At 34.6% G+C, this 12,679-nt stretch overlaps 1 protein-coding gene across 9 annotated transcripts in view; it reads left to right on the top strand.

Moving 5' to 3' along the window:
* Window positions 1-12,679, top strand: part of DIAPH2 (diaphanous related formin 2) — a 159,865-nt gene that overhangs the window by 97,522 nt on the left and 49,664 nt on the right. For 8 of the 9 annotated variants that reach the window (XM_040698666.2, XM_015278161.4, XM_015278159.4 and 5 more), the window contains one exon: window positions 1,806-1,970. In XM_040698666.2, the coding sequence (XP_040554600.1) occupies window positions 1,806-1,970 (165 nt within the window). Of the gene's footprint in view, window positions 1-1,805; window positions 1,971-3,253; window positions 3,924-12,679 lie in introns of those variants that run through there. The other variant, XM_015278162.4, reaches the window with a different exon arrangement.

Below are 12,679 nucleotides of genomic sequence, written 5' to 3'. Positions count from 1 at the left end.
TTATTGGTTTAAAATCTTGATATTTATATATTTGAGAGGATTGCTTGCAAGTTTCCTAGAAAAACTGATGTTCTCTAATCATTTTCTGTCATACTTAAAAAAAGTTGTTTTTTTTTTTTTTTAATGACCATTTACTTACCCTGTAAGTAGAGGAGGAAATCCAAGTGAAATGCAGGCCTCTTTCCAATGAAGTATATTTTCAGCCTTGATCCTCTTTTGCAGGTAGATTGTGAAATGACACTCAACGGTATCCAAACACTAAGGAGATGTTAGGAATAGAATATCTACCTGAGTTTTCTTTCTTTATTATGTGATTTGTTGACTGGTTTCAGAATTGCTTGGAGATTTAATCCAACCTCAAAAGTAAATGTTTTATGTGGTGTCTCTTTAAGCCTTACTCCCATAGTTAATTTCCAGGTTGCTTGTTGTTTTGAAGAGATAAGGATCTCAAAGATATTATGTAATTAGAAACATGGTACTAGACAGACTCTTGGATTAGAAACAGAAATGTGGGGAAAGTTTGAATCATGAGATCTGCTGTATTAAGAATCAGAGAATCTGGGTGTAAGATAGTTGTTACAAATAAACGCTTCAGGGAGCTGAGCTGTATGATTTCTGTAGATCAGGAAATAATTTGTATCTTTTGTTCTTAGGTTTGTATATGTGTGGCATAATGCTTTAATCAGCTTCAATTCACTATCAACAGAACTAGTTTAATCATGTAGCAGCTGTTTTCTGAGAGTGATTTGTGACTTTATATCTTTGTGGATATAAACAACCTCAACAAAATAAAATAGACTGAAACCTAACTAGCTTGAAGGCAAAGTAATATTTCCTTTTTCAGCTTGTACTGTTTCTACATTTGTAAGTAAATTGTTCTGTGAGTAAGTTTCCATATAGGAGAAGTAAATCCTTTCTATTTAAGATGATTATGCCAAACTTTTAATTACAGCTGTTGAGTTGGTAATCAGTCTTTTTTTTTTTACTCTTCGATTACTAATAAAAATGTATAATATAGTGCAACCTTCTAACAATATCACTTTACAGAAATTAAAGCAAGGAGTACTTCTTTCAGAGTGGGAGGGGGTAATAGCATGTAAGAGAGAATAAATACAGACACCAGTCTGGTCAACTTCCTTGGTGTTTCATTTCCAACCTAATTACATGTTTGTCATTAGTACTTAAGGAAACCAGGTATTAGCTTTTTGTATCTTTGATTTAATATTGGTGAGAAGTTTTGATTGATTAAGTGAATATTTGTATCCGTTGTGTATTTTGTTCTCTTATACATTTGAGTAGTCAGCTTTTTACTTCTGACCCAACAGAGAAATGTGCAAATATTCTATAGAGAAGAATTTTATTTACTTGTTATCTTATATTTTTCTGTTTCTTGATAGCTTTAGAATGCGTGAGTTTATGTTGGTAAACAAAGTTGGAGGGTAGAAAATACTGCTTAGCATCTTGAGTGGCTGTATCGTCCTTGTGAATTCATAAATTGTAAATTGAGCTGTGACTAAATAATGTAACTATATTGCCTCCGTTAAACATACAGGGAGCTGAAGTGCTGTTCAACTATGATAATCTAGATAATTTGCAAGTTAAGATAAACCTAAAATAAACCAACAAGATCAATGACATTTTCTATCTTATGTTGGAATGTACTCATATGCATTTATACTTAAAGATAGCATATTTGAAAGCAGGATGGTACTACCAAATTTTTTAAATTTTCCCAAGTTTGTGCTGTATTGTGTTTTGCTGCTAGATTTATTCCAATTGAATTGTTTTCCTTAACGAAATCTTACGCCTTTGCTGAGAATGCACGAGAGCAATATGACAAGCTGTCCTGCATGCACAACAACATGATGAAATTATATGAGAATTTAGGAGAATACTTTACTTTTGACGCCCAATCAATAAGCATAGAAGAATTCTTTGGTGATCTGAACAACTTTAGAATTCTGTTCTTGGTAAGTAGTGTCTTCCATAACATTATTTTATATTTTTATTTCTCCTTTTGATTCTACCAAGTAAGTTTTAAATCCATCTTCCTTTCTTTCTAATGTTACACTTAATTTTTTATTTTGTGCTATGGTAGGGAATCAGATGAATGCTTCCAAAATTATTTTGGTTTTGGTCACTGGTAATTATAATTTTACAGTTTCTAGCTTGCAAAATCACCAGTCAGTTTGATAAGATACATGGATAATCAGAATTTTTAATTACTTGCTGTCTGTCATATAACAAATAGACATGATATAGAAGTGCAACAAAACCATTACAAAGCCTAAGCCTAAATGGATATGCCTGTATACACATTGTTTTGGAATCTGGTTGTGTTTTAATAATGCTTTGAACTGAAGCTTAAACTTCCATGTTGAGCTCTGTATTTCTGACATAACTTCTGATATCCATTTAGATGCTTATTTTACTGTCACCAGCCAGCCAGTACGGTGATACCAGGGCTTGGTTTCTTTGTGGAGGAATTTGAGAATTTTTATTTAACAGCTCAATCTTTAAATGGCTTTAACGTCATCCTTCCTAGTGGCTGTCTGGGAGTTGTAATCAGTTGCACCATAGAAAGTGTACAAGGAAAACAGATGCCTGGAATGTCACGTTGTCTCTTGAGAATATTAACGCTGCTTGGAAATACCACTGTTTACCATGCAGCTGTTGCTCCCCAATCTATTGCCAGTAGCTGTCTTAATTCATTGCATAATCATAAGGACTCTGAGTTTTAGTGTGATAGATGCAACTACTTAAAGACCTAATTTTTGTGCCGAGTTTACTGTATTACAAAACTTTTCCTACAATATATCTAACTAGTCATTTTAAATTGATGGGAATGTTGTTTTTTCTTTTTCCCTTTGTTTTTTTTTTTTTTGTTTACCATAGGCAAATTACCAGTTCCTTTAAAATTAATAGGCATGGCAGCATTTCTGTGGGAAGACATGCAAAAAACAGGAATAGTTGTGAGCTATTTCAACGCATTTGTTTTTTCATAAATCCATGGTGTAGATTTTGAAATATGAATGTCAAAATTTGGAGATCTGTTTCAAACAGTTGCAATAGAGTGGATTTCAGACTGCCAGGGTCCAAATACTGTGTTGAAAAATCTGTCCTCACGTATTTATTTAAACTACTGGGTGAGCTAGAAAAGAAATACTCATGTTTTTTAGAAGGCATATTAGAATGAATGTATTTCCAGTTGCTTAAATAGTTCTGTTTTCCTTTTTTTTTTAACCACTTCAAGATCTGATGGATAGTCTGTTGCTCTTCAGTGATCATAATTGAATTTGAAGGTACTGAGTAATAAAAGGAGAAAAAGATCAGAGATGCTTAAGCATTTCAGTGGGTAAATGCAAGAAACTAAATATGAGGGGCTATAACTGATAACAAAAATGGAGTATTTGTGTGGCTTTCTGAAGGAATGGAAGAAACTAGCATATGTATGTTGTAACTACAGGTAAAATTGCCAATGATGTAGATTTGGCTTTAATTTCTGTAACAAACTCTGTGAGAATAAAGTGTTGAATACAGAGGATAAGAGGTCTTACTGACTTAAATGTAAAAGATCTTTGTTCCACTGTAGCAAGCTCTACTGAATGCTGTACAAAATCATAGTAATAACAACATGCCCTAGTGGCTTTCCCACCTCATGGTCCTGAACATTGGACTGTACAGCATAGTCTTACTGATTTTTTTATTTTATTTTTTTAAGGTTTTACAATCTCAGTAGCATCCATCTTTTTGATGTTTTTGTGTGGTTGTTATTGATTAGGTGTTGCTAATTCTTTTTCATAAAGAAATAGAGTACTGTTTATCTTACTACGTTTTATCCATGTTAATTGATTGCCAGTTAACTAAGGAGAGGAATTTTTGTGAGATTTACCTCTATGTCCTAGTACAAGGAGGTATCTTCTATTTGAGCTTCCAGGTACAATATTTCTCTATTTTCTATATTAAATGTTGCATTCTATAGAAATAACTGATTCAGTCCGTTGGTCTTCAGTATGATAACTATAATATGTGTGGTAGTTGAGACTGACATTCGTTATTGTCATAGCTGAAAGAACAGAGTCAACTGAAGGAAAGTGTAGGGTTAAAACCACTAGCTATGAAGAAATTACCAGCAGGCTTTTGTTACCGAAATTTCAAATATGTAAAACACGTGATAAATTTTCTGCTGATACAAGTTGAACAAACTGCAAAGACATAAATGAGATTTCGTTAGCTCTTTATTTTTATACTTTAAAACACTATCATTATATTATTGGCTGTTGTCAACGGTTTAAGGGCTGGTCCGGCCCGGTTCCGTGACTAGTGGGGCGGAGGGATTTCACAAAATCTGCGCCTCCAGGAAGGGAAACAGGGGACCCCAAAATAATTAAAAACAGCGGCAACGATCTGAGGAGAAACAAATTTACCCCAAAATAATTAAAAACAGCGGCAACGATCTGAGGAGAAACAAACTAATTTACTAAATATAGTATCAGAATGTAAGATAACACACTATAATACAATATAAATCAACAATAATTGAGAGAAAGATTGTCTCTGAGAGCCAAAGGCCTTACGCTAATACTGAAGCCTTGCGTGCAGTCGGGTGCAGCAGTAGCGAGCCGATCCGACAGGGAACACGGCGAGACGAGAAGAGGGCCAAGTCAGATGACCTGCCCCCTTATATCTGTTCCCTTGAGCAGGAATGATAACAGTACTCGAAAAGGCTCTTGGGGAACGTAGTTCTTCTGTTCCAGACAGGTATCCGGAACTAAAGCATTTGCTCTTTACTCTTGCCCAGTACACTGCATGATGTTGTGATGTGGAATACCGATAACCAAAAATCATAAAACCATGACAGCTGTATTTGTCTGAATTGGTTAAGTTATGTTTGTTGGACTTCCTGATATCATCCTGTCCAACTTTCAGCTCAAAGCAAGTTCAACTTAGAGCAGATACCACAGGACCTTGTTAGCTCAAATTTTGATTTGGGTGTGGAGACCCCAGAGCCTCCCTGGGTCTGTTTTTGCACTGTGCATTCAGACTTCTTTGTTGCAGTGCACACTGCTGCCTCTCATGCAGTCAATTGTTCAGAAGTACCTTTAGTGTGCTGCAAAGCAGCTTTCTAGGATTGCTTTTACATTTTACGTTTAGGTGTAGTTAGGGTTAAGAAATGTAATTCAAACCTATGGTGTAGAAAACTGCAGAGATTTGGGTTTTTGTTGTTTTTTTTTTTTTGTAAGCTTCACTAAGAATTATTTATGAAAATGCTGTGTTTGGATTTGAGTTTCAGTTCATATCTAATTACTTTAGTAATGGTTGTTATTTGATTTTGAATGATTTTTGCTGTTTTTGTTTTTCGAGTATTTGCTAGCTTAAGTCATTTAAATGAGGTCCAGGAGCACTTAGTGAAATACTTTAATCACATGCAAGAATGTTCTGCTGATTTTGAATATTTGCACATTAATTCAGACTGCAGATAAACATATTAAGACTTGTGAGGAAGGAAACGTATTTAGTCAAGAAGAACTTTAATTTGCAATGAGAATAAATTCTCTTCTGTATGAATGCTATTCACTTGTACTTACAGCAAGGTTCAACAAATTCTCACTATTTTAGGAAACTTAGAAATGAGGGCATTTCAAACTTTATTTGTAATGTCTGAAATAGCTATAACAGAGTAATGAAGGTTTTGAAACTGCTTCTGCAAACTGCTGTTAATTATTATTATTGCCAATTTACAAATAATCCTAATAAACGCTGTAAATATGTCTTCTGCTTATAATTCTCTATGGACATGTATAAGTGGTGTTTATTCTAAAAACTATCAATGTAATTTATGCCATGAAATATGATCTGGGTTTAATGTGTCAGAATCTCCTTTATTTTCTTCTTATGAGTGCACAGATACTTGCTCTCTTCTGATTACCAGATAATGCTCAAAGCGGAGAGCAAATTTGCCTTGATATTTATTCCTTTGTTGTTGTTGTTTTTTTTTTTTTTAATTGGAGACAGTAATATATTAGCATACTGTTTTAATGCTATATGTTGGTCTGAATAGTTAATTATCTGTGTGATGCTAAGGTATTAAAATTTTTTTAAACTGTCCTTCTGTCATCTAAGCCTCTTTAAATATTAAAGCTTCAGTAAAAAAGAAAGTGAAGTCTGAGAGTAACATAGCTTAAGGAAACGCTTTCGTTTCCTAAGCATCATTTGTACTTCAGTGAAATTCACTAGTTCAGATATATGCAGTAGTTGTAGTAATTGTAATTAGGCCTTCTGAGAATTTCTTGACTTACTGTATCAACTAGAGCAGAACCTTGTACACTTTAGTGGCATAAAGGTTCTTGTTTAGGGATTTAATTTTTTTCAGACAGTTGAGGAAGGCCTAGGGCAAACAATGAAAGTTCACAGTACAATGATTTTATTTTCTATAAGGAAAATTATTTTAAAGAATTAAGATTTTCTGCATCTTGATGGCTGTAAGATGTTTCTCTAAAAGAAAACAATAGATGTTCAAGTTCAATGACAAAAGTAGAAATTACCTGAACCCATTTAATATGTGGGATTTACTATTAAACGTCATAACCACTGATAGAAATTTAGAAACAATGAGCAAAAACTTAAGATATACAACTTAGAACAACAGAATATCCTGATTTGGATGGGGCCCATAAGGAGGATTGTTGAGTCCAACTCCTGGCTGTTCCACGCAGAACCAAATATTCCTAAAGCATGCATACTGATCAAATGAATGAGTTTCAAATCAGAGTGATGCCTATGCTGTTTCCAAGTGATCCCTGGTTTGTTTTTTGGGGGATTGGTTGTTTTTTTTTTCTGTTGTTTTCTTTGTTCAACGGTGTTTTGATTATCTCTGTCACTGAAGAAACACTGACTGTGAAGGACTGTGCTGAAGGCTTTGCTGAAGCCAAGGTAGACAACATCCACCACCTTCCTCTCATCCACAGAGCCTGTTGTTTCATTTTAGAGGGTAGTCAGGTTGATAAGGCACAGTTTGCCCTTGAGAAGTTCATTCTTGCTGTTCCCACTCAGCAGCTTATCCTTTATATAACTGGAAATGGCTTCCAGAAGGAATCTGTCTGTGATCTGCCTGAAAATGTGAGTGATGGCTGACCGCTGTGTAATTCACCAAGCTTTCCTCACTCCTTTGAAGATGAGCCTAATGTGTGATTTTTCCAGGCATTGGAGATGTCCTTTGAGTCCCACAACTTTTTCATGAAATAGAGGCCTTGCAGTGACATCAGTCAGCTGATGATAGCCTCTGAGACACTGATGGTAAAGGATGAGGTGAAGAAGGCACCAAGTACCTCAGGCTGTGAAGTTAGGTTCTGTGCTCCATTCAGCAGCTTACCTTTTCCTTAATCTTCCTTCAGTAGCCTCTGTAGCTATAAAAGGCCTCACTGCTTTTCACCTCAATTAAAAATTTTATCTCTTGAGTCTGAGCTTTGGCTTAATTCTTTCCCTCCCTGTGCAGTACTGCTGCAGTACTGCTATCTTCCTTTTGGGTAGCATAACCACACTTCTACCTCTGAGTGTTTCCATTGTATGCCAGGGCTGTCAGGAGTTCCCCTCTGCCAGAGCTCCTCAACTTCCTGGATGGCAGGGTGGGTACTTATTGTGCTTAGGGAAGGTTTTCCTTCAAAATATTTTGTGATACAGCAAATTTAATTGAAACTACAGCTCATATAGTTCTAAATGACTGGTTTTAAGTGATTGACCTCTACGAGTACCTAAAATTCAACACAGCCATTCAGAAAATCTTGATTTGTCTTGTATTAGCTTTGCATAACCTTTCTAATCTTTAACTACTCTTTCCCTCTTCCTACTGTGTGATTCTATGTATGCTTCTGTCATGTGAAAGCAAATTTACTCACTAAATAAACAACTATCTTTGTAATGATGTGTTTTCTTTATTCATTTGCCACTGCTGATAAGGATATATGATTCTTATGGAATCATACATTTCAGCTACTGTTTTTGAAAAGAGATTAAATATATATCCATGTCCTTAAAGATGAACCAAAAATAATTGTCAAAAATATGTTATGAATGGCATATCCCATGATCAGAGACAGAATTCTGTGTATATATATGTGTATATATATTTGCACGATATGCCTGTCTTGTAGTTCTCATATCAAGCTATTTTAACACTGAGAAAGTAAAAACATCTGGTCTTTTGGAAAACATGTTAAAGCCTGTGATGATTATTGGCAGAAGTTCCATACATCCAATGGGAGAAATAATGCCAGTTGTTGATTTATTTATGTAAACAGTATATGCATATAAAATCTTTTCTTTCTTTGACAAGTTGGACAGAAACAGTATTTATTAAATGCCCCTCCAGAAGTTCTGAGCATTTAGAAGTAAAGTTGAATGTGAAGATGTAGAGCATATCAGAAAAAAAATTCTGGAGCAGTCACTGTTGCTTTTTCATCTTTCATTCTTCTGATCAAAGTACATCAGCCATACAATGATATTCTTTTTGGTCCGTAAGTTTCTCTTCACAAATAATTTTCCAACAAATTTTTTCATAGAAATATATTGTTATTCTGTTGAGCAACAGGGAAAGAGGAAATTTCCAGGAGGCAATGTAAGCTGATACAGTAGCTGACCTTTCTCAATTTCTGGGACATATTGATTGCTGCTGGAATGTGTTCTGTACTTGGAGAGGCAGAGCTGACTTTTATTTTAGAGAAATGAACATGGACTTACTGAATAGCAATTGACTTTTTTTTTACAAATATCTTTCTCATTTTTTATATTTAAAACTTCTCATCTAGGAACTTACTAGTCAAGTACTAAATTAACCTCTCGTGCCTCGTTTTTTGTTAGTATCTGTCTAACTTGGTGTGATAAAAGAAATAATTTTTGTGCTGTTCTGTGATAACGCGAGGAAAAAAAACACTGCATAGCTGGGAATTCACAGTTAAAACTGCTAAACAGTTAATCATATGATTGGAAGTAGACAAATCAACTTAGAGCACCTCTGTCTTATCTAAACAAGCATTCTTTGTGAGCCATTTAAATTCATCAAGATGCAACATAGTGAGTCAATTTAGAAATGCAGATAGAAAAAACAGAATTGTTTTTATTTACATATCCTTTATTGGTTCCCTTTTTATACCTAGGCTTCTCTACCCTTTTTGCAGGAAATGCAATTGGTGCCAAGGGTGTAGTGAGATGACTGAATTAAGTTTGTGTATCACTTTAGAAATTCTCTTTACCTCTCAATCTTTACGTGGCTGTGCCACTTCTTGCTCATCTCTTTCCCTAAGACTAGGTAGAATATTTACACCTTGAAAGTGAGTTTTAAGCTAGTCTTCTTCCTGCTTCTTTTGCCTCACCTCAGCCTAGGTTTATTTCTTTGGTTTCATACTTAGATACATCTTCCTATCCTCTTTTTATTCAGTGAACATTACAAGAGCTAAGTAAAGCACTTGAGTGTGAGGACTTTGGTTATAAATGAAACACAATTAAAAATCAAGCTGCTTCTGTGGTTGTTTTTGGTGGAGAGTGGAGGAGTGTGTATGCTCTCTGTCAGAGCTGACAATTAGAAGGAAATTGAGTCAGAAGTAGCATTCACTGAATGGGAATATGCATTTCAAATGCAGGACTTGTTTTGAAGCAGGATTTTTTTAAGATGATATTGATTTAGTCCTTCTGTTCAGTGAAAGTAAATACTGATCTCTATTGTCCTTGATTAGCAACATAACCTTGGGACAATTGCAGCCTGATACATTTGGTTCAGTATAGTTTTCAGGCCCTTAACAGATAATGATTTATCAGACTCCTGAAGCAAGATGCCTGTTCTTTTCTGTTTCAGTTCTTCATTTTAATTTGGTGTCTCAAAATCTTCTTATCAAATTATCTGAAATATTTAAGATGTCACTTTCTGAATGTTTGTTTCTTTTGTTGCTAGAATATTCAAAAATATCCACCAAATCTGTCACATCTGCATTTAAAAATGCACATAAACTCCCTTTTAATCAGGTTGTGTGCTTTATGGAGGGTATATGAAGTACAGACTTCTAACATTAGATGAAATTTTTTTGTTTTCCTTAAGTAACAGTTAAATCTTTTGAGTTCTTCCCAGTGGATTCCCCTTTTAGTGTACTTAGTATTAAAGGTGAATTTTAAATAGCAGAGTAAAATTTGGGGAGGTAAAATATAAGGAAGTAAAAACAGGCATTTATAAGCATATTTATCACAAAATGCAGTGAAGCTTCTTCCTTCACTGAAGTGATATTTTTGCTCTCTAGTGGAATGTGACGACTTCTCTATCCAGGAAGGCATTTGTACAGATGAAGCTCTTTGAATAAGGAAATGTTTTTATTATGATATAAATGTACATGAGGATAAAGGTTTGCATTGTAGTATAAGGAAAGTAGATAGGAACAACTGATCAGTTGGCAGTATGAGAGATGGCTCCTGCTCAGAGACTTTTGAAATAAACTGCCCTTTTTTATCAGTAGTGTCTATTGATTCACAAATGATTAGTGTGTAGCTGGAATATTTTACAGTAACCCTATGATAAAAGATACAGAAAACAGAACTCCCCAAAAGATGGCATGACATATTGAATGATCACTAAACTGACACTTTTCATTGGGCCGCAAGTATTGTGGTCTTTCAAGGTTTTGTAAGATTTAAATTCAGCAGTAGGCAGGAAACAAAACATCTGTTATGTTGCCTTCATAAGTAAAATATTTTTCATCACAATAGACTCAGCAACGCGAGTATAAATGTCCGTGTAAGCCCTTTTCTTTGTAGTATTTGTTTGCTTCAGGGCAAACAGTTTTAAGCTGTATGATCCAGGAACTTTTTTTTCCTTTGACTTTTCTTAATGTGTTCCCTAAATACAGCGGGACATTGGCTATGAGAATATAAATCAATAGATATACAACACATAGATTACTACCTAATCATATGTTTTATTATCGAAGACAATACATAAAATCAAGCTGAATTCTCAGGTTTCACACCAGTTGAGTTTGTAATTCAGAAGTGGCTTTAAAAAAAAAGGTTGTATATTCTTCCTGATTGTTTGTCTGGGAATGCAACTTCTCCCTCGTGCTTAAGAAATAGCAGTTCCTTAATGTGGTCTGAAAGACAACTTCTTTCTTCTAGCTAGAAGAAAGCAATGGAAAAATAAAGAATAATCAACAGTAAGTATTTTCTCTAGCAAAGTATCCCAGGAGGCAATATTAGAAAAGAAACATAGTCCATATTAACATGCTCTTGCTGCCCCTCTCAAAAGAAAAGAAAAAAAAAATTAAAACAAAAAAGCACAGCCAAACAAGAAAAGAAAACCTTTTATAAGGTCTCTAAATTCTTGTCTGAAAGCACACCCACTCTGTGCTTAAGAGAATGTTTTTATTTGTGTGTGTTTTTTTTTTTTAATATGATAAATCAGAAAATGGATGTAGGCCAGAAAAGTTTTTAAGTAATGGAATTGGAAACAGAAGCATTCACATACAATTGGTAACTCACTGACTTTATTAACAAGCTGTTAATACTTGTAGATAATTGGCCACCTTAAATAATATAAAAAAAAATATAAAAGGGATGAATAACATTTATCATAAAAGATAATAATAAAAACTGAATTACAGTGCTCTGCCTTTGGAAGCACTGGAAGACAGGCAAGTGTAGGCTGTTGTAGTTGCCAATTAGGCAATACAGATGGGATTGGAACTTGTTTCTGGCAAGTCAGACTTGTTTGTGTGGTGGTGCTACAGGCCTTGTGGTTGGAGAAAAGCAACAGCTGTCATATTTCATGATAGCAAAGTCTTTTGTTAAATATGTTTTTCTGAAGTAATATGGAAAAAATATGGTCTTAAACTGAAGTTAAGCTTTCTAGATCTTGAAAATAGGGTTAAAATAGGGTGTATTAGCTTTTTCCATTTGAAAATTTTAAGCTGACTGTCCAGTTATTACTGATTGCAGTAAGTCTAATTGAGTTATCTCATTATTCCTAGGCATTATCTTGGAAGCTTATAAAATTTAAATGAGGATTTTAAATCCTCCTTCTACTCTGGAAATCAAGCATAGTTTGGGATTTTGAGTATCACAGTACTTAAGTTGTGAATTTAACCCAGATGTTGAGCTCATGTAGACGATAGACTTACTCCCTGTGGCAAGATTTTAAATGTGAAGGAGACCCTTCCACTGAAGATGCTTGTAGTTTGCAGATGCTTACATCTGCACTTATCATTGTAGATAAAAGGCTATTTTTGAGTCTTGGATTCATAGGAATCTGAGCTGTTAGAGTCTTCACAAGGGCACTTCATCTAGTTTCAGGTTCATTGTTCTGCTTGCTCATACCTCATATTCAGATAACAATTTGATAATTTGAACCTCCTCATTTATCTTAATTATGATTTGATTGATCGCTGTTACTGCATCTTCAGTTAGCTTGCTGATGTTGTAGTAAATCAGCTTATTTCCTGAAGTTTATATTTGCTTATCAATTTTAGAAAAACACAAAGCAAGCTAGTAGAGTTGGATTATTCTTTCAAAATGGAATATGAAGCAGAAGGTAAGAGAAGCCTCAAGAAAAAACTGAAGATGAGAAAGTGCATCTCTGCAATAGTATTGGTAGGGTGCAAGAAGACATTGTAATGATTAAGTAATATTGATAGCACCCTCCCCAAAC

This window comes from Gallus gallus, chromosome 4 (genome assembly GCF_016699485.2).
Source record: "Gallus gallus isolate bGalGal1 chromosome 4, bGalGal1.mat.broiler.GRCg7b, whole genome shotgun sequence".
Lineage (NCBI taxonomy): Eukaryota > Metazoa > Chordata > Aves > Galliformes > Phasianidae > Gallus > Gallus gallus.
Note: the sequence above shows the minus strand (reverse complement) of the source record. Positions and strands in the feature narration are given on the sequence as shown.